This window comes from Nelumbo nucifera, chromosome 2, assembly GCF_055504915.1.
Source record: "Nelumbo nucifera cultivar China Antique chromosome 2, China Antique-T2T, whole genome shotgun sequence".
Taxonomy (NCBI): domain Eukaryota; kingdom Viridiplantae; phylum Streptophyta; class Magnoliopsida; order Proteales; family Nelumbonaceae; genus Nelumbo; species Nelumbo nucifera.
Window position 1 is genome coordinate 106592845 of NC_142650.1, and position 20625 is coordinate 106613469.

At 42.6% G+C, this 20625-nt stretch overlaps 1 protein-coding gene and 1 pseudogene across 1 annotated transcript; one reads left to right on the forward strand and one right to left on the reverse strand.

Moving 5' to 3' along the window:
• On the reverse strand, positions 1 to 1272 carry LOC148802722 (polygalacturonase inhibitor-like). Its single transcript, XM_088898661.1, has one exon. The coding sequence runs from the start codon at positions 1261 to 1263 to the stop codon at positions 223 to 225; it is 1041 nt and encodes a 346-aa protein (XP_088754787.1). The 5' UTR covers positions 1264 to 1272; the 3' UTR covers positions 1 to 222.
• A 9142-nt stretch (positions 1273 to 10414) lies between these two features.
• On the forward strand, positions 10415 to 12268 carry LOC148802723 (polygalacturonase inhibitor-like; annotated as a pseudogene).
• The last annotated feature ends 8357 nt before the right edge of the window (positions 12269 to 20625 follow it).

Below are 20625 nucleotides of genomic sequence, written 5' to 3' on the forward strand. Positions count from 1 at the left end.
ATTCATTCAAACTATGATTTTGGTACAATATATAGAGAAGAAAAGATGAACACAAGGATTAAGTTGATCGATGAGTGCATCAACCATTATTCCACCCAGAAACAAACCAGAAACGAACACAAGAAAACCTAATTAACAAAGTACATTGACCTGCAACCATTTTTTCCCTGCCAACAAAGTCCATTACGTTGCCGGCTTGCCGCGCCACCCACGATGAACCGACTACTTGCACTTGGGGAGTGGCTGACCACACAGACAGCGGTTATGGAAGAAAGAATCTGCACCAAACTCCTGCACCTTCCCGCCAAATGGTATCTCTCCGCACAGTCGATTATAGCTCACGTTTAGCCAATACAAATTCAATCCTGTGATCTCCTTGGGAATACTCCCTCTGATCCGGTTATGCGATAAGTCCATATATTGTAGGCTCTCGGGAAGCTTCACCCTGGAGAGATCAAAGTCGAACTCATTCCATGACAAGTCCAGACGCGACAACGTTCCGTTTGTTTTGAACAACGCCGATGCATCTCCTGTAAACTTGTTATTTCTAAGATAGATTGCGTCGGCATTGAAATGGCTTAACGATTTGGGGATTTTACCAGAAAGCTGGTTCTGGGAAAGGTCCAATACAAGGAAGCGATTTTGGGATGCCCAAAGTGAGTCAGGAATGTTTCCGGTCAATTTATTACCTCCTAGTTCAAGAAGTTCAAGTTTGGGCAGATTTGCTAAGGAAGCTGGAATTGGACCAGAGAAATTGCTGTACGATAGATCAAGAAACCAAAGGTTCTTCAGTTGGTGGAGGAATTCTGGGATGGGGCCAGAGATATTGGTCAACAAGGTACGTAACATTTTCAGGTTTTGAAGTTTTGTGATGGAGTAGGGGATGGGGCCGGTAAGATCGGCAACATTTACGAAATCGAGGGTGTCGAGATATGGAAGATCACCGATGGCAGCCGGGATTTGGCCTGGGATGCTGATACCATTGAAGCTGAGTGTAATGACGCGGTTCGTTTGGAGGTCGCAGCTCACGCCCAGCCAATCACAGCAATTGGTGTTGGGGTTCCAAGAAGTAAGTGATTGAGGGTTGTTGAGGGATTTCTTGATTTTGAGGAGGACTCTTTTATCGCTAGGGTTACAGCGAACGGATGAGGCGGAGAGAGTGGGAGACGGGAGAGAGGACGAGACCAGGAAGACAGAGAGAAGCACAAGACGGAGTGTGTGAGTATCCATTTTGTGGTGATTCACATGCATATGAAGAGGCATGAAGAGATGGATGGACGAGGTTGTCAATATATACGTAAATCCCACAGAGGAACTAAACTGAATGCTTTGCTCTAACTTCGACATTTTCTCTGTGTGCTTGAACTCGACCGATCTAAGACGATTTTAATTTCCCTGCCAACTCTATTGGCTTATCATCGATTCTACTTGTTAATTTGGACCATTGGATAAGACGAGAGAGTGATGTCCTTGACTTTCCAGCAGTTTCAACTTGTACGAGATAAAGTTGTTTTCATTTTTTTTTTATATTTTATTTTTTTTTATGGATGGGATAAAGTTGTTGGACTGAGACTTCATCTCCCACAGTTTTTTGGGAGCTAATTGACTATACAAAATATCATTATCGTAAATATTGATGAAAGGGATAAAATGTCAGTTTTACCCTTCTCTCTATCTTCACCTCGTTCGCACACAATGGGACATCAACGAAGCCACCGTCGTCACCGCTACAACCTTTAAAAGCGGTGGTCATCACTAACGGAAACCAGTCGATACTACCCGAGAATCCCCGCCGTGTGACGGTGAGAAAGGTGAGAGGAAGCTTGCATCCAATGGCAGGACAGGAGCTGCTAAACCCACTGCAGCCCTCGCCAGTCGCCGCTAGTGGTGCTTGATTCATTCCTATTGCCGCCGGTGCATCGAAATTTTGTGTTGGCTTCGACCCAGTCTATATGAACAAGAAGAGCAATATCAAAGTAGCTCGTTACTGCCAACGTGGTCATTATTTGAATTGATATGGTGCATCGTAATGCACTATATCATAAATGTTTCTCTTCTGTTTTTAACAAACCTTAACCCTCTTTTGCATTTTTTCAGCCGTTGGAGGTCGACTGCAGCCAGTCACCAGAGGCCATCTATGCATCCAGTCAACGGAGGTCTACCCGCGCAGCTAGTCACTGGAGAATCAAACAAAACGCTGAAGATCAGTTTTTAGTCACTGTTTTGTTCAGTCGCGAGAGATACCAGGTCTGTATTCTTCAAGCATTCTGAGTTTTTTTTTTCTTTCTTTTTTTTGTTTTGGTGGAATAGTGTGATGTTTGCTCTTTCATCACTTGGAAAAACATATTCGTGTTTCCATCACCATTATATCATTCTAATCATCATGTTTTTGAACAGATGAGATTTCAATTTGCTCTTTCCTCACTATTTTTTCCATTTTCTAATTTTTGTATATATAAATTCATAATTTTTGAACAGAGAACACTTCAATTTGCTCTTCTTCATTATTTCACTATAAGTAAAATAATTAAGAATATCTTTGAAATGACATCAGTTTTGCAAAGAGGAGACTTCAGATTGGAATTATTTCAAGTCAATTGATCTTGATACTCACATCGATAAAACTGATAAAAGACAAACAGTTTAAATTCAGATGTGTTACATGATTTATATTTATATATATTTATATTTATGTTTATGTATATTTATATAATATATATATATATATATATATATAAATGTAAATATATATATTCTATTTTTTCCATGTAATTTTCAGATTCTTTTGCCATTTTCCTCATGATTTCCTGAATTTCTTTTTTTTTTTATAATCTACTGAACAATTGGGACTATAGGATGAAATAGGTTTTTTTTTTCCCACCATTGGATGTAAGATAATTTATACCTAGTAGAAGCACTAGATAATAGGTACCATTGCTGAAAACGTTTTCTGGAGCATTGGTATCAAACAAAAAACGTTGTTGTTGCTCCGGGAAACGTCCTACCTAACAACAATGTTTCCAAACAAAAAAGAAAACCTGTTTTTTTCAGAAAACAATGCTTCCAACCCACATATCAGTAGCAAATCTTCGAATTTCCTACTAACTTTAATCTACTCTCCTCTCTACTAACCCAATTAAAATATACCACCAGTCCCTACCCATGTTACAAGAAATTTAGCCTTCCAACAACCCATTAACTAGCATCTTGCATCTTAAAACTTCAAGCAATGGTTTTCAAAACCAGATCGGACTGGGCGATCAGACTAAAAAAACTAGGAAGGTGCCCGGTTCCAATTTTCCTCAAAACCAGACTTTTGCCTAAAAACATTGATTTGGTTAAAAAAATATTGACATGGGCAGTTGAATCGTTCAAATCGTTCAATAGTTTTGACCTTTTTTTATCTTTTATTTTTATTTTTATTGTTTTATCAGAATGGGCCGACCGTTCGACCCGGGAACCGGACCCCTAATTGGTTTGTTCTTCGGGTCGGTTTTAAAAACATTGCTTCTAGCCATTAAACATAACATGATTTGTTATCAACTTTATGTTTTTCTTCGGTTTTGAATTCTCAAGGTAAAAACTATCTATTGAAGATAAGAACTCCAGTTGATTGCATCTGATATTCTTCCGAAGTTGCTGGTAATGTTCTACAAAAAAATATTACAGATCCTTAATTGAATTCTCCACAATATATAAATCTATTTGGCCCATTTGAGGAATTTACTCCCCATTTTCATTTCTCAACCCAGAAATTGATAAATTTGATAACATAACATGATAAACGATCAAAATGACTCATTTTTGTGGATGATATAAGCCCTATTAAGTTCCTGTTTGAGGCTCCTCAAACCTATAACAGTGATGACGTTCAATGTTCTTAATTCAAATAGAGATGAACAGGTTGCTTCTTGTGCTAATACACGCCCTTCAGTTCAATTGAAAGTAAGGTTCTCGAACCATCGTTGACCTGGACAGTTGGACTGTTCAGCCCAGGAACCGTGCAGGCAACCAATCTCGTTTTACCCCAAACCCGGTTTTGGTCAAAAGCCGTTGAAAAAGTCAACAACCTGTTGACCCGGGTAGTCGAACCGTCGATCTGTTCAACAATTTGTTACTATTTTTTTAATTTGTTTATCAAAACAAGACATCTGTTCAAACCAAACAGTTGGACTATTGACTCGAAAACTGATGGCGAAAATAGTTCTATTTTTGGGTCATTTTTTAAAACGTTGATTGAAAGTCTTTTAGCCTTCCAACAACCCATTAACTAGCATCTTGCATCATAAAACTTCAAGCAATGGTTTTCAAAACCGGATCGGACTAGGCGATCAGACTAAAAAAACTGGGAAGGTGACCGATTCCAATTTTCCTCAAAACCAGACTTTTGCCTAATAACGTTGATTTGGTTAACAAACTATTGACATGGGCAGTTGAATCGTTCAAATCGTTCAATAGTTTTGACCTTTTTTTATCTTTTATTTTTATTTTTATTTTTATTTTTTTATCAGAATGGGCCGACCGTTCGACCCAGGAACCGGACCCCTAATTGGTTTGTTCTTCGGGTCGGTTTTAAAAACATTGCTTCTAGCCATTAAACAAAACATGATTTGTTATCAACTTTTATGTTTTCCTTCAGTTTTGAATTCTCAAGGTAAAAACTATCTGTTGAAGATAAGAACTCCAGTTGATTGCATCTGATATTCTTCCGAAGTTGCTGGTAATGTTCTACAAGAAAATATTATAGATCCTTAATTGAATTCTCCACAATATATAAATCTATTTGGCCCAGTAGAGGAATTTACTCCCCATTTCCATTTCTCAACCCAGAAATTGATAAATTTGATAACATAACATGATAAACGATCAAAATGACTCATTTTTGTGGATGATATAAGCCCTATTAAGTTCCAGTTTGAGGCTCCTCAAACCTATAACAGTGACGACGTTCAATGTTCTTAATTCAAATAGAGATGAACAAGTTGCTTCTTGTGCTAATACAGCCCTTCAGTTCAATTGAAAGTAAGGTTTTCGATCCATCGTTGACCTGGACGGTTGGACTGTTTAGCCAAGGAACCATGCAGGCAACCAATTCCGTTTTACCCCAAACCCAATTTTGGTCAAAAGCCGTTGAAAAAGTCAACAACCCGTTGGCCCGGGCAGTCAAACCGTTGATCTATTCAACAATTCGTTACTATTTTTTTAATTTGTTTATCAAAACAAGACATCTGTTCAAACCAAACAGTTGGACTATTGACTCGAAAACTGATGGCGAAAACAGTTCTATTTCCGGGTCATTTTTTAAAACGTTGATTGAAAGTCTTTTAGGAAAATCAATAATAAATTCCTATTTAATCAAGCAATTTTTCCTTAATTGGCAAATGACTATTTTATTCCATTAATCCACAATACTAGGAAAGAAAAAGGGCACAAAATCACCTAATAAATGAAGTTGGAAGCTATCGAATGTTCAATATTTGGTGTGAATCTATATAACTTGATTTGAAATTTGCATTTTTGGAAATTTGTCCTTAGCGTGCAAAAGAGAAAGGGAAAAGAAATGTTTTGTGGGTAACTAAAAAATAAGAATTTATTTTAATAGAGGTTAAGGTTTGATCAGTTGTTGGAAGATTAATTCTCTTCCAGTATGGGTAGTGACAGGTGGTGTATTTTAATTGGGTTAATAGGGAGAAGAGCAGAGTAAAATTAGAGCACAGAATCTCCTGCCTAGGAGAACTATGTAGAGAATGAGATATTCTCCATGTGTGGTTAAGATAAATGTATAAACGTGGGCAGGGTTCTCGTAGGCAGGGGATCCGGGCTCATAAAATTTGTAGGGAATCCGAATTCCATGCATAGCGCCAGCAGTTTACGTGGCCTGTCAGAGCTACCACCGCTGGTACCTCCACCTCTACGACAAGAAACAAGTTCACAGGCCCTCTGCTGTGGAGACTCACAGACTCACCACTTTTTTACACCACAATTCTATAATTTTTTTATTACAGAAACAGAGCATCCAAGCCAGCATCTTATAAATAGATCACTAGATCATATGTGGAGATTCAATAAACAAAGTTCTAGGTAGGAGAAAGAAGAGAGATGGCATTTTCTTCCTTCCACTTTGTTCCTCATTCTCTCTCACTTTTATCTCTCCTCTTCCTTTTCTCTTTATTACTCCCATCTACGATCGTAAAACCAGTGCTTTTCTGGTTTCTGTTTTTCTGCTCTTATTCATTGAGAATGCCTATATATATATACATGAATATAGTTGAGCCTCCTACGTTTACAAGGATAAGAAGATGTATACAAAGAAGATAAACGGAGACTCTTAATTCAATCACAACGGAGACCCCTCCCTCAAGTTGGAGCATGCAGATTGTGAATGCCCAACTTGCGGAGAAAGTACTCAAATTCTTTGCGACCCAGTGCCTTTGTAAAAATGTCAGCGAGTTGAACGGTAGTCGACACATAAGCAGGACATATGCAACCATTTTGAATCTCATTCGGTACAAAATGGCAATCAACTTCAATATGTTTTGTACGCTCATGAAACACTGGGTTTGCTGCAATATGCAAGGCTGCCTGACTATCACAATATAATCGCATTGGGTTTGAATGCGTAACTCCAAGAGCCAATAATAGTCTCTTCAGCCATTTTAATTCACACGTGGTCGTGGCCATAGACCAATACTCTGCTTCCGCTAAAGAGTGAGCCACAGTGTGTTGTTTCTTAGTTTTCCAGGAAATCGGTGATTTCCCAAGCATAGTAAACCACCTAGACAGAGAACGTCGGGACAAATGACAGCTCGCCCAGTCTGAATCACACCATGCATATAACTGCAAGTCACAATTTGAGCGCAAGAGAATTCCTTGACCAGGATTTCCTTTCAAGTAGTGCACCACTCGTAATGCAGCCTCCCAATGTCTTTCTTCCGGTTGGTGTTTGAATTGGGACAGAACATGCACACAATAAGACAACTCTAGACGCATTGCTGAGAGATAAATAAGCCTCCCCACCAAGCGTCTGTATCGCTCAGGATCAGATAAGAGGGGCCCATCTGTCAAGGCGAGATTGTGATTCTGCTCTAGGGGAAAAAGAGTAGGTTTTGCACCAACTAATCCAACTTCAGAGATAATATCCAAAGCATACTTACGTTGAGACAGGAAAATTCCTGTTGAGTTTCGGGCAACTTCAATGCCCAAAAAATATTTCAATGATCCCAAATCTTTCATATGGAAGTAGTCACTCAAATATTTCTTGAAGACTTGAATTGCCATATGATCATTACCTGACACGATAATGTCGTCCACATACACGAGAACAAGCACATGCACCCTATCCTGACGAAAGGTGAAGAGGGAGTAATCTAAACATGATTGCCGAAACCCATATGTCTTCAAGGTTGCGGTTAATTTAGCAAACCAATATCTCGGCGCTTATTTCAAGCCATACAGAGATTTTCGCAACCGACACACCATACCTGGTTTATTTGACTGGAAACCCGGAGGCATTCGCATGTAAACTTCCTCATGAAGGTCACCATGCAAGAATGCGTTATGTACGTCCATTTGATGAAGCTCCCAATTTCTATCTGCTGCGACTGCAAGGAAGGTACGAACAGTAACCATTTTTGCAACTGGGGCAAAAGTTTCATTATAATCAATTCCCTCAACCTGCTTGTTCCCAAAAATCACGAGACGAGCTTTATATCTTTCCACTATCCCATCAGCGTTATATTTGATTTGATACACCCACTTGCATCCTATGGCTCGTTTTTCGGATGGCAAAGGCTCCACAGTCCATGTCTGATTATTTTCAAGTGCCTGTATTTTTTTCTGCATAGCATCCCTCCATTTTCCATCCTTTACGGCCTCTACAAAAGAAGTAGGTTCAACCCCTGCAGTAATAGTTGCCAAGAAAGCACGATGTCGACAAAAAAAATTGTTACAGTTCACATAGTTATCTGGGGTAAGAACTACCTGCAGAATGTGATTGGCCGAGTGAGGTCGCAAAGGGACACGGAGAGGGACTCAAGCGTTGTGTGGTGTCAAGCACATAGTCTATTAACCTTGTGGACTGTTGTTTCTGTCGATGCCCACGCCCCAAATGAGAATCAGAGTGCTGCTATTGCTCAACATTGCCACCCCCCCTGACGTCAGGACTGTCTTCGCTTGCATTTTCTGTGGTGATGTCAGAAGAATGCATGGGTTCACTAGTATTTGCATTCGGGTCTACGTGGGTTCTTTCTTCTACACTGACTCCTTCAGCGAGTTCACCTCGCTGATTAGTCTCCATCTCGCCATTTGCTAGTCCAGGTGAATAAGTGGATGGTACTAACACCTCATCTGTCCCACTTATTCCACAATTAATTTGACCTTGTGCTTTGTTCGGTTGTGCATCCTCTTTGTGTGCATACGGGAATTCATGCTCAAAGAAAGTAACACCTCTTGATGCAAAGAACATGCCAGACTCTAAATCATACAAGCTCCATTCTTTCTTTCCAAAAGGATACCTAACAAAAACACACCATCTGCTTCAACTGACAAATTTATCCCCTCCATGTCCATGATTGTGCGCATATGCTAAGCAACCAAAAATGCGCACATTATCATAAGAAGGAGGTCGCCCAAATAACATTTCATAGGGAGTCTTTCCCTTCAACAGAATGGACGGTGTCTGATTGATCAAATAACATTCGGTCATGACTCATTCCCCCCAAAAATCAATAGGCAAGCTGGCTTGAAAGCGCAAAACTCGGGCAACATTGAGTATGTGGCAGTGCTTGCGTTCAACCCTCCCGTTTTGTTGAGAGGTCCCGACACAAGTGGTTTAATGAATAATACCACTTTCAGCAAAATAATTAGCCAAGCATACAAACTCAGTCCCATTATCAGTGCGGATCACCTTTACAGGTTTGTTAAATTGCCTTTGAACCATAGAAAAAAAATTTCGAAGAACTCGTCTCACTTCCGTCTTATCAACCAGAAGATAAATCCAAACGCCTCTAGAAAAATCGTCTACTATGGTCAAGAAATAATGAGCACCACAAGAAGCTGCAGTTCTATAAGGACTCCACAAATCACAATGAATTAACTCAAAAATATCGGATACTTTATTATTACTAGAAACAAACTCTTCTCGACATTGCTTAGCTCGGAAGCATGCATCACAACCTTCAATACTGTCATCATTATTATTCTCAGTACTAATAAAAGGCAGCAACTTAACAATTCTATAAGAAGGATGCCCTAACCTTTGATGCCAAATATCACACGTCCTGCTCTCTGTAGTCTTCATTGCTTTTGTTGATGCAATGCTTCGGAAATAATAGAGTTCCTCTCGTTGCTCACCCACTCCAATCAGCATCCTCATAGTGCGGTCTTGTATCACACAGAATTTATTAGTGAACTGGACAATACAATTTGATTCCTCAATCAATTGCGGTACAGAAAGTAAGTTGCAATTCAAATTAGGCACATATAAAACACTAGTCAGTTTCAGATGACCATCCAGTGCAATTGTGCCTTCTTTCTCTGCTATTGTCGTTTTCCCGTCTAGTAGCCCGACAGAGCACGGAATGACATTCTTTATGTCTCTCATTGACTCAAGGCTTCCTGTCATATGATGACAGGCCCCTGTGTCTATTATCCATTTTGACAGTTTTTGCTTACCACTTAGTCGTTGACTCCCCTCTTTCTGTGTGTTCAAAAGGTTGAACAACATGTTCCACTGCTCACTACTCAATCCATTTAACCCAGTCTTGGCTGGATCAATTGATTATCCTTGAGACGCATTGCCTTGCATAGAGGCTTTGGCTGTATTGGCCTTGACTTGGCCGCCACGACCTTTTCCTCTTGCCCCTGCTCCTTTTTCTCTGTTTTCAGTAATGTCGTCTATTGTATCTAAAAGCCCATAATAGGCAACAGAATTGCCACAAAAGACAGAGAACCGATCTCCGAATCTCCCTAAAATCTGCCGTAGAACTTCGACTCGCCAGAAACCTGTTAAAGATCAGGACGTTCTGATCGAGAATGAACCCCCGAGTTCTCTACTCTTACCTGGTGAGGCGAAAATCCAAACTTTTGTCTCGCGAAAGCCTTTTTCTCTGTTCGTTAGGAACAGAGAATGAAAACCTTTTTCTCCCGCCGCGCGAAGAAGACAAACCTTTCTCTTTCTTCTTCACGAGAAAGGTAAAATTTCTGAAAAAAGACAAATAATTTCGCTCACTACTCACTGCTCACTGAAAAACTCTGTATGGCTCAAAGAAAAAAACTGCCGCAGAATGTTGACTCGCCGGAAGAGCTCTGCAAAAAATCTCAGTGCCGAACTGAATTTGGTCTGCAAAAATCACAGTGCCGAACTGAATCTGGTCTGTGAAAAGCACAGTGCAGAACTGAATCTGCTCTGCGAAAAATGCAGCGCCGGATTGAATCTGTTATGCACAAGAAAAACGTGGACTCGCCGGAGTCTTCTCTGTTATGCACAAGAAGAACCGTCGGAAGAGCTCTGCAAAAAACATATAGTGTCGAACTGTCTTCAGAAGTGGATGAAGACGCTGAAGAAGGCGAAGATCAGAAGTTCTGTAGAAAGGAGAACGAGTTCTTGAAACACAGTGCCGAACTATATCTGGTGCGCAAGGCTTGTCCTTTGCCAGCGCCGAACAATCGTCTCTGCCCGCCGCTGATCACTAGTCCGTTTTACAAGTGCCACCACTGTTCAACGAAGGAAACAATGAATAGTGGCGGTGAACAGTTCAGAATTCACAGGAACAGGCAACCCTAACGAAACAAGGATTGCTGCCACTGTTCAATGAGGGAGACGATGAACAGTTCAGAAATCACGGGTGCAGGCAACCTCAACGAAACGAGAAAGAGTGTCCCCGCTGATCACTGGTCCTTTGCCGGCGCCGAACAATCGTTGCTGCCGCCGCTGATCTCCAGAGGTCTTGGAACACCGACCTCTTGCTCCTGTTTCGAGGCTATGATACCATGTAAAACCAGTGCTTTTCTGGTTTCTGCTTTTCTGCTCTTATTCATTGAGAATGCCTATATATATATATATATGAATACAGATAAGAAGATGTATACAAAGAAGATAAACGGAGACTCCTAATTCAATCACAACGGAGACTCCTAATTCAATCCTAATTGTAATCCTAACAACGATCCTCCCCGCCTCCACCCACTGCCACCCAGATGACAAGAAAGCTCTGCTCAGTATCAAGAAATCAATAAACAACCCCAACACCCTCTCCTCCTGGAATCCAACAACCGATTGCTGTACCTGGGAACATGTCACCTGCGACTCCAACAGCAACTACCGCATCATGGAGCTCCTCATTATGACATCAGCGTCAATTGCCCAATCCCTTCGGCCGTCGGCGACCTCCCCTACCTCGATCTCTTACAGTTCGGCTGGGTGAAGAACCTCACCGGCCCCATCTCCCACTCCCTCGCCAAACTCCCCAGACTTAGATTTCTGCGTATCAACAACAGCCCTCTTTCCACTTCCATCCCTGACTATCTCGACCATATACAAAGCCTCGAGTACCTAGAGCTAGACCAGAACCAGCTTTACGGCCCGATCCCAGCTTCTCTTTCAAATCTGAGCAAACTACGAGATCTTGATCTCAGTCGGAATAAGCTAACTGGAAGCATACCCGTCTCATTTGGGAGCTTCACGAGCAACTTGTACAGGTTGGCCCTTTATGAAAACCAACTATCAGGTGAGATTCCCAAATCGCTCGGCCAGTTAATGGATTGTGAGACATTCGTATTGTCTGGTAATAAACTGGTGGGGGAGGCGTCCATGCTGTTCAAACAGACGGAAAAGCGACATTCATCGATTTGTCAAACAACCTCCTGGACTTCGATCTCTCCAAGGTGAGATTTCCGAAGAACTTGACGTATTTGGATTTGTCACGCAATAGGATACGAGGTAGTATTCCGAAGCAGGCCACTAAAATGAAGTGGAAAAAGTTGAATTTGAGCTATAATCAGTTGTGTGGAAAGATTCCGCAGGGTGGACAGTTGCAGCTGTTCTCTGCTGCCTCGTTTGCCCATAATCAGTGTTTGTGTGGTCCGCCGCTGAGCAAATGCAAGTAATCAGACGTGCAGAGTCTATGAGTGCAACAGAAGTAGTATCCTTGGGTGGATCTTGAAGCGGAGATTTAGACAAACATAAGGAAATAAGTTGCTTCCAACTTAGGACCTTGGTGTTTTTATGTTTCTTTCTGTGCATCTGTTCTGTGCTTTGTATAGTATTTAACTGGGAAATCTTAAAATTAGCTATAAGCACAGCAACAACTGTGGTTCTGGTGTATATATTTACATGGGAAAATGATTATGATATCTAGCTGTGCTGAGTTTGGTTTAGAAAATCTGTTTGGTTTGAGACCTATGAGCTATACACCAGTGTTTTAAAAGGCGTGATGTGAGAGGCGCTGGTGCAAGAGGCGTAATAAATAATCCTCTTACGCTTTTTTCACGAGGCATGCTAGAAGGGAAGGAAAGAAAAGAGGATTTTCCTATTTTTATTCATTTTTTTCCATCTTAGAATTTCATCTTGGGTAAAAATGAAAAATAATGAGAATTGAACCAAATCTAATGTTTGGGTTATGACTTGTTTTTGGGAGAATGGCTATTCAGCACACCCTAAGAATTCTTAGATCCACCGTATAGTTGGGGTAGGTGTTAGTTCGGAATTGATATTAATACACGAGCGGGTATTAGTGTTTTAGGGTGGGGGTGTTTGTTATTTTGAATTGTATAGGATTATAGTAGAATTCAGAGTTCTATAGTGTGGTGCAGTGTATTTTTCTGCTTGTTTTTTCCATTCTTGCTGTTTGTGTAGCCAGTCACTTTGTTCTAGATTGTCTACCTTGTCCAACGGATACCCTGCCTCTATCCATCCCAATGGATTTTTTTTTGTAAGGGTTTGAGGCAGGATTCAAGGAAACCCGAAACTTTGGAGATCAGGGATGGGACGAGGCAAATTCAGGGACAGGGATGGGGTTGAAATTACCAGCTCGACTAGGGCTTGAGGCAGGGATAGGGTATATTTGAATTTGTTGTCGATGAAGAGGCATGCAAAACCCGGCCCTGCTTCACCTAATTGTAATTCCTACTAATCCTTCCTTATTTGCATATTGTTGGAAGTATTATGAAATTATATAGTAGGTGTTGAATGTAATAATAATTTGAATTTTTTGGAAAAAATAATAGTTTTTGTGTTTTTTATATGTTTAATTAATTAACTTGAAATCTTGATATTTATTCATGTCATTTTACTTATTTATTATTTATATATAATAAAAATAATAAAAAACTATATATAGGTTCTAAATTCAACCTGCCAAGCCAATCTACCTTACCCTCAAATACGGGGATCATGGGGTCGAAAAGGATTTTGCATTTTGCATTTTCATGCGTAAAAATGATTTGAATTCTGAAAATCCAAAACCCATTATAAATTTTGTAAACAATAGGATAAAAGACTTAAAACTCCCTTCAGATTTTTCATAAATACTATAATCTCCCCTCTTTTTTAAAAGGATTTAAACCTCCCTTTTCAGAATAAAACATTGTTATATCTGACAAAGTAAACAAAAAGACTCCTTTACCCTTAAATATATATATATATATATATATATTAAATTTTCAATAATTTTCTACTCAATTTTGAAATGTTATTTCAATTCAATTGGGAGACGGATCTCCTAATCTCATGATCAGCGGAAAAAGAAGGCTGAATCTCCATACAAACTCGCTCTAACTTTGCTTGTATTGTGTCAATCGACTCCTTCCTCATCAGCATTCTAAAGATCTGTACCCATCAACCATTTGACATGGTCTTGTTGCTGCCAACAGCTCCAAACCCATTACTAAAACCGTTGAATTAACGTACATGTGAGCAGTAGTGCAATTTATCTCATCTGAGTTCAAACTTCAAACCATCTTAAAACGGTTCATATAAATTATAAAGTTGGGTTAGTTTTGTATCGATAAATTTACCTTCTTACTAAATAGACTTTTAAATATAATGGATGCAAACACGAATTCTAATAAAGCATATGTTTTTTCTTATCAAAAGCCCACTTGAATGCAGATTTACTTCTTTTTTACTAATGTACTTTTAAATCTTACTATTAATTTAAACATACATTGATGTATCATTTGTCAATAATGTAATGTTATCAAACATAGGCAAAAATAAACCAAAGTGCAAATTTACTCTGAACCGAAATTTACACTCCATTTGGATAGTGTTGGGGACATGGCTGAGCTGGCCTAGAGGCCCACGACCACCTGTCACAGCTCAACCACATCGGTGTAGTTCGGCCGAGCTTCGATATTATTGTAATCCCGCCAACTACGTTAGTTACATGCCACACAGATAAGCTCGCCTAGCAGATAAGGATGGGAAGACAACTCCACCGAGGAGTAGGACTTTACCCCCTGTAAACTCGGCGGGGAACTCTATCTTCCCTGGAACCCTACTTTGACCAGGATACGGACCCTCCGACTATAAAAATGTACTCCATGCTCGAGGTAAGGGATCCCCAACTTTTGACACCCATACTGCTACTTAGCTCGGACCAGCACCCTCATAGCTCGGCCCGACCATCCACCACCTCCTATTGACTTGAGCGTCAAATTACTTACCCGGGGATAACTCCTCGGGCCTCTGACTTCTTCCTTGATCACAGGTCTTGAAGCGCGGCCTCATCCTTGAAGCTCGGCCCTGCCTTGCCATTAAGAACTATCTAGTTGCCCTCCGCAGTTCGTGCACCACCTCGGATTGAGCAGCATCAGATTGGTGCCGTTTGTGGGAACTAACAAAAAGCTCTCCAAAAAAATTTCTCGCCACCCTGCTTCAAAGCCAATTAAGATGCCTAAGAACCAGTTTGAGCGATCAGTAGGTCGTTCCCCATCTCGAGAGAACCAACACCGTGACTCCTAGCATCAAGAAGCCCCTCAACCTTCGGCCATAGTAGATTCAATGCAATTCCGAACCATGAAGGAGAAGGTCGATAAGATCTTCGAGTTCATGCAGACACTGGGGTCTATTGCGCCACCCAATCGGGTCGTCCCCCTCACGCCCCGACGCGCATGAAGGACGATCCTCGGACTGAGTACCCCAAAGCGCACCGGTCATATGTAAGGGGAGAGCGGTCTGAGCGTATGAGGCAAGACACGACCCAAAGGCCCGCCTCTACTGCTCGCTCCTGTGGACAAGACCACCAAAGCCAGACACGCCAGTCTGTGCGCATCCTTGCCAAAGAAAGTCTCGGCAAAAGGACGCCGCCCTTTATGGTCTCTATCGCCAAGTCAAGTTCGGTCAAGGATCACCCCATATGACCCAAGAGGGAGGCCATACACACTGCAGCCCCAAACAACAGAGATGCTGAGATCAAAGAGCTCTGGCAACATTTGGAAGAGTTAGAATGCACTCCAATCCACAAGAGCATAACTCTCGCCATAGACCAACCTGTGCAAGCCACCGTGCATATCACCAAGGAGCCGCCCTTCGTCCAGGACATCGTAGACGAGATAACCCCTACTAGATTGCGAGCCCCCCAATTCGACAAGTACGATGGGAACTCCGATCCTTTCGACCATGTTGCGGTGCTCAAAGCCCAGATGATGCTACACAACGCGTCGGAGGAACTAACGTGCAAAGCCCTTGTGACCACGTTGTAGGGCCCAACCTTGGTATGGTACTCCTCTCTGACGTCAAGGTCCATAAAATCATGGGCCCAGCTAGAGACCTAGTTCCTGGCACAGTTCACCACCAGTCAGAAGCATTGGAAAACTTTAGCCAGCCTTATGCAGGTTCGACAGAAGAAGGTGGAGTCTCTTAGAGATTACCTAGCTAGGTTCAAAAAAGAAGCACTCCAAGTCAGGGACTTCAACCAATCAGTTGTGGCGACAGCCATACAATATGGACTCTTCCCTTCCCCATTCAACTTCTCCATCTCCAAAAATCCTCCTCAGACATTGGCCGCACTAGTGGGCCACACGCAGAACTATATCAATGCTGAAAAGGTCCAGGCACAACTCAGAGACGAGGATGAGAAGCCCGACAGAAAGAGGAGAGAGATCGACTAGCGAAAGTCCGAGAGGTCGGACAAAGATCACAAGAAACAGGATCGTCGGACCGACCATAGACCTCGGACCCCTCCGCCAACCTATTAGAATTTCATGCTGCTTAATATTCCTTGGTCTGAAATCCTGATGCAAATCCGCGACCACAATTACGTCAGGTGGTCCGAGAAGATGAAGATGCAAAGCAACAAGAGGAACCGAGACAAATATTGCAAGTTCCACAAGGACCACGACCACGACACGGAGAAGGCACGTTATATCAGGAGGAACCGTCGCTGGAGGGTAAAGCAGATTGGGTAGGAAAAAATATGCTCGACTATACAAGATCGACGACCAAGGTCATGGAAGAAGGCACGGCACATTTATCACCTTCACTAATGATAACCTCCGAGGGGTCCAAACACCGCACGGCAATGCCTTGGTCATCATAGCCAAAGTGGCCAACTTCAAGTTGCAGTGGATCCTAGTGACACAGGAAGCTCTACCGACGTATTGTTTGAAGATGCATTCGAAAATCTCGGCATTGACAGAGAACGGCTTACACCAGCTAGCACTCCCTTGATGGGATTTTTGGGAGAATCCCTCCAGCCCACTGGGAGGATAACTCTTCACCTCTTGATCAGAGATGGCGATGTCATTGCAACGGCCACGATAGACTTTATCGTGGTGCGTTGCCCCTCCTCTTACATCGTAATCCTCGGCAGGCCGACCCTCAATGCCATGTAGGCCATAGTCTCAACATACCACCTCGCAATGAAATTTTCAACCAAGTATGGTAGAGGGGTGGCATGTAGAGACCAGAAAACAACACGACATTGCTATCAACTATCCTGTCGAGGACCACGTCCAACAACCAAGACGTTGATGGCGGAAGCATATGACTTGCGTGATGAGGTAAAGGCACAGCGCGACCAACCCGTGAAAGACCTCGTCCAAGTCCCCCTATTTGAAGATGATCCCGAAAAGACGGTCCAAGTTGGCTCCCTGCTAGGTGACCACCTCCGAGAGGAACTTGTGCGACTACTGAGGAATAATGCCGACATATTTGCTTGGTTGGAAGAGGACATAGGCTGGATGTCGACCCCGAAGTTATCACACATCGGCTGGATGTCGACCCCCGTTATCGACCTATGAAGCAGAAGAAGAGAAACTTCGCCGTAGAGCGGTGGAAAGTAATCGCTGATGAAGTGCAAAAGCTACTCGACGCCAACTTCATTCGGGAAATCAAATACCCTGATTGGCTAGCCAACGTAGTGATGGTGAAGAAGGCCAACGAAAAGTGGAGAATCTGTAGTGACTTCACTGACCTGAATAAGGTCTGTCCCAAAGACAGCTTTCCCCTGCCAAGGATCGACCAACTCATTGACGCAACAGCAGGACATGAGCTCCTAAGCTTCATGGACGCCTTCTCAAGCTACAACCAAATCTGGATGGACCCGGACGACTAGGAGCGAACGGCCTTTATCACTGACCATGGCCTGTATTGCTACTAGGTAATACCCTTTGGCCTCAAAAACGCCGACGCCACTTATCAACGGTTGGTGAATGAGGTATTCAAAGAACAACTCGGTAGGAACGTGGAGGCATATGTTGACGACATGCTCGTGAAGAGCAAAAAGGTTGAACAACACCTAGCCAACCTCCGCGAAGTCTTCAACACACTAAGAAAGTAGAAGATGAGGTTAAACCCAACCAAGTGCTCCTTTGGGGTTGGCTCCGGCAAGTTTTCGGGGTTCATGGTAACACAAAGAGGAACCGAAGCAAATCCAGAGAAGATAAATGCCATCCTTGACATGCCATCCCCCTGGACACATAAAGAGGTGCAACGGCTCTTCGGGAGAATAGCCGCCCTTGGTAGGTTTATGTCCAAATCCACTGGACAGAAGAGTGTGAGCAGTCTTTCCAAGAACTGAAGCAGTACCTGACCTCACTATCCCTCCTAAGTAAGCCAAGCCCAAGGGACGAGCTATTGCTCTACCTCTCTGTCGGAGATGAGGTCGTTAGCTCAGTACTGGTCAAAAAAGAGGATCGGGTACAGAGGCCTATCTACTACACCAGTAAGGTCCTCAGTGGTGCAGAGACCCAGTACTCCAATCTTGAAATGTTGGCTCTAGCCCTCGTCACCGTGGCCAGAAAACTCAGACCCAACTTCCAAACCCACAACATTCGAGTACTCACCAACCATCCCCTTAAGCAGGTGCTACAAAGACTGAAAGTATCGGACCACCTAGTCAAGTGGAGTATCGAGTACGCACCCCGACCGATGATCAAAGCCCAGACCTTGGCGAATTTCATCGCAGAATGTACATTTACCATTGAGGAGCCGGCCCCACTACCCCCAGTATGGACTCTCAATGTAGATGGCTCATGAAACCAGCTGAGGTGGATTATGCTCTTCATGCTCTAGTTCGCGGACTGAAGCTTTACTCGTTGCTGAGGTGCACCCCACGATGATGGACTCGCCAGTAATCATGTTGATTACTCCGCGGATCGGCCTTTCTTTTGGTAACTGCCTCTGCGACTCCTCATTCTGCCTGCTACTGGACTTGGGAGCATTTCTTCTTTGCTCCTCCTGCCAATCTGCTTGGTTCTTATTTTCTTTTTGTATGAAATTTTTTAGGTATCCACAACGGATGAGTTATTCAATCTCGTCGCGGAGGTTTCTACAATTTTCGGTATTATGATCGTGATCTTTGTGAAAGTCACAATACACATTCTTGCTTCTGGTGGCGGGGTCCCCCCTCAACCGCTAAGGCAAGGTTACTATTGGCCCACAATGAAGGAAGATGCACTCAAGCTCATTCGGAGGTGTGACAACTTCTAGAGGCATGCTAACATCCTCGGTCCTTTCCCACCAATAGAGAAGGTTCTTGGTCATGGCGGTTGACTATTTCACGAAGTGTGTAGAAGTTGAGCCATAGGTGGTAATCACAACCTGAAATGTACAAAGTTTCTTCTAGAGGAACATAATGTGCAAATTCGGACTCCCAAAGGTGTTGATATCCAACAACGAGAAATAATTCGAGGACATCAAGTTCTAGAATTAGTGTGCCAAGATGGGGATCTAGCAAAATATCACTTCAGTAGCTTATCCCTAAGCGAATGGACAGGCCAAGGTGATGAATAAGGAAATCCTCCGCTGACTTAAAGCTCGACTTTCCCGAGTTAAGGGTTTGTGGGTAGACGAGCTACCTAGTGTCCTTTGGGCCTACCGAACTACAATAAAACGGCGATCGGAGAGACCCCATTCAATCTAACGTACGGGACAGTGGCTGTCATCCCTGTTGAGATCGAAGTGCCCACCTTATGGTTAGAGGCAAATGACAAGGAGGCCAACGACGACGAGTTGCAAAGCAACCTCGACCTGATGGAAGAAGTTCGAGACCTAGCCTATATTCAGACCACAGCCTACCAACAACGAGTAGCTTGGTACTATAATGCCCGAGTCAAGAGACGCCACTTCCGAGTTGGCAACCTTGTATTTCAAAAAGTTGTGGTACCTGAGCTCAATATTGGTAAGCTAGGGCCAAACTAAGAAGGTCCCTACAGAGTGCTATGGGTAATTGGTGAAGAAACGAATGAGCTCGAGATGTTGGAGGAGAGGCAGGTGCCCCATGCTTGGAACATGGATAATCTATGAAGGTACTACCTATGAGCTCAGGAGTCCAGCATCTGCAACTTCACCAAGTTCTTGAAATTTCACTAAGTAGAAAAGACCACTCGCCTCGACAACTTGGTCAAGTTGTCTTGTAGTATGGAGCACATCGGCTAAATTACACCTCAAAAGGGGACACCAAGTCACTTTAAACCTAAAGGCTCCCTATGCCAACTTGGCAACGATGTCAGCAATTCGATATGCCTAGTCGTTTCGGCACATAGGCAATTCGGGTTATATCCCATACTATGCCTAGTCTCTTTGGCATATAGACAACATGGGTTAATCTCATACTATGCCTAGTTGCTTCGGGAGCTAGGCATAGGTTAATCCTATACTTAGTTTATTTTTGTGAAGTTTTAGGTTTAAAAGAGAAAGACACGAGGTGTGCAAAATAAAAAGTTTATTCATTGAGGATAAACATTGATTACATTGTTGTAAGAAAAAAAAGAAGAAAATTCTATTAGACCGACATCTGAAGCTCGACACTTTACATTTTTACATGAGGGGTCCAAGAAAAGAAGCAAAGGATTCAAACATCTTGGGTCTCATTGTCTCCATCACCAACCACTTCAGTAGCTTCCCCCTTGGCACCTTCTCCTATGGTGGCATCCTTTCTGGCAACGTCTACTTCGGCTCCCACCTCAGCTCCCTTGCCAGTCTCGTCTTCCTCGTTCTTGGAATCCATCTCCAGATTGACCTGATCTGACATCTAATTGGTGCAGGCCGACGACTTGGTGAGCGTTAGGTTGAACTCAAGGTATATCGATCTCATCAACATCCAATAGAGTTTGAAACCCTAATGGAAAGTCACAGTGCCGAACTCCTCCCTCTCCTGCAAATAGCCTGGCGAGACCTTGAAC